Source organism: Hibiscus syriacus, unplaced genomic scaffold (assembly GCF_006381635.1).
Source record: "Hibiscus syriacus cultivar Baekdansim isolate YM2019G1 unplaced genomic scaffold, ASM638163v2 tig00003721_pilon, whole genome shotgun sequence".
In the NCBI taxonomy this organism is placed as follows: Eukaryota; Viridiplantae; Streptophyta; class Magnoliopsida; order Malvales; family Malvaceae; genus Hibiscus; species Hibiscus syriacus.
In genome coordinates this window covers 1,958,682-1,960,693 of record NW_024061981.1, presented here as the reverse complement: position 1 = coordinate 1,960,693, position 2,012 = coordinate 1,958,682, and the positions used below count along the sequence as shown (strand labels likewise).

Genomic DNA, 2,012 nt, shown 5'->3' with positions numbered 1-2,012 from the left:
GAAACAACAACAATCTGGCTTGTCTTGATAGCGTCCTGTGGGTACATCATAGTTTTCAATAGCGTTGGCCTCAAGTTGAAACAACAATTTGATTCTCTTCAAACATAAAAGTTCAACCATGTTCCGACAATCAGTATGAAACAAACAATCCAGGACAAATTTATTTTTATTTGACTTGTTGTCTCCAGATTACAGCAAAGCTGTTTCATTCATGTCTATAAATGTGGACTGTGATTTCAAGCTGCCAAAGCTCTGTTGGAGACCACTTACAACTGAAGAAAGAAAATGGTCTTAACTGCAAAAACCGTTGGCTGTGGTTCGAAGGGGATGAAAGGCTTTGTGTTTTATGTACTTTCCAGTAGATTGTTCATGGTTTTCGCTACACTCGTTATAATGTCTGTCAATGGTTCAGGTTACATGTTTGGTCTATATTCTAATGACATTAAATCAACATTGGGATATGATCAAACAACTCTGAATTTGCTCGGTTTCTTCAAGGACTTGGGTGGTAATCTAGGAATCGTGCCGGGACTCGTCTACGAAGTGGTGCCACCATGGGTTGTTCTTGCCATGGGTTCATCAATGAATTTCTTTGGTTATTTCATGATATGGTTATCGGTCACCGGCCGCGTAGCCAAGCCCCGGGTATGGCAGATGTGTTTGTATATGTGGATAGCTGCAAATTCGCAGTCGTTTCCGAACACCGGCGCATTAGTCACATGTGTTAAGAACTTCCCTGAAAACAGAGGCACTGTATTAGGTCTTTTGAAGGGGTTCATCGGTTTAAGTGGTGCAATCATGACTCAGTACTATCATGCATTTTACATGGACGACACGAAGGCTCTACTCTTGCTGCTTGTTTGGCTTCCATCCATTGTTCCCTTGATTTTTCTTCGGACGATTCGGATTATGAAAGTTGTTCGGACGGTAAAAGAGCTCGACATCTTCTACAGATTCCTGTACGTAGCTCTCGGGCTTGCTGGATTCATCCTAGTGGTGATTATTCTGCAAAACAAGGTCAGGTTTACCAGGATTGAGTACATAGGAAGCGCCGGTCTTGTTCTTCTTTTATTACTTCTCCCACTTGTTATTGTAATAATAGAAGAATTTGGCTTTTGGTCCAACAGAGATCAAGCTTCAAACCATCATTCACAACTCAATGTTGTGACTGAAAATCCTCCTACGGTTCCATCAAGGCCAGTGGAAGTGAGAATCAATCCGTTTGCTTGTATTAAAAAGATCTTCAGTCCACCGGAGAGAGGCGAAGATTACGGCATTCTCCAAGCAATTTTTAGCATCGACATGCTAATTCTCTTCATCGCAACAGCTTGCGGCACCGGTGGGGCATTAACAGTTATTGACAATCTGGGACAACTTGGTAAATCATTAGGTTATCCAACTTATAGCATATCCACCTTTGTATCCCTAGTGAGCATATGGAACTTCCTCGGACGGGTCTCGGCGGGCTATTTATCCGAATTCGTGTTGACGAAATACAACTTCCCTCGTCCCTTAATGCTCACTCTAGTGATCCTTTTGTCTTGTGTTGGCCATCTTTTGATTGCTTTTGCAGTCCCCAATTCTCTTTATTTTGCATCGGTGATGACAGGGTTCTGCCTTGGAGCACAACTGCCATTACTGTGTGCAATTATATCCGAACTGTTTGGTCTTAAACACTACTCCACAATGTACAATGTCGGGTCGATTTCGAGCCCTGTTGGATCCTACATTTTCAATGTGAGAGTTGCAGGCCATTTATATGACAAGGAAGCTCTGAAGCAAATGAAAGCTTTGGGACTTACAAGGAGACCGGGACTCGACCTGACATGCAACGGTGCGACGTGTTTTAGATCGGCGCTCATAATCATCGGTGCAGCTACCTTGTTCGGGAGTATTGTTTCATTGATTCTGGTTTTCCGGACAAGAGAATTTTATAAGGGTGATATCTACAAGAAATTCAAAGAGGGCATTGTTTCAACAGGAAATGGTGATATTCCATTAAGATAAATGGA

The 2,012-nt window shown here is 42.3% G+C and overlaps 1 protein-coding gene across 1 annotated transcript; it reads left to right on the top strand.

Annotated features, from left to right (window-relative positions):
* The first annotated feature begins 234 nt into the window (after positions 1–234).
* On the top strand, positions 235–2,012 carry LOC120181442. Its single transcript, XM_039186569.1, has one exon. The coding sequence runs from the start codon at positions 286–288 to the stop codon at positions 2,005–2,007; it is 1,722 nt and encodes a 573-aa protein (XP_039042500.1). The 5' UTR covers positions 235–285; the 3' UTR covers positions 2,008–2,012.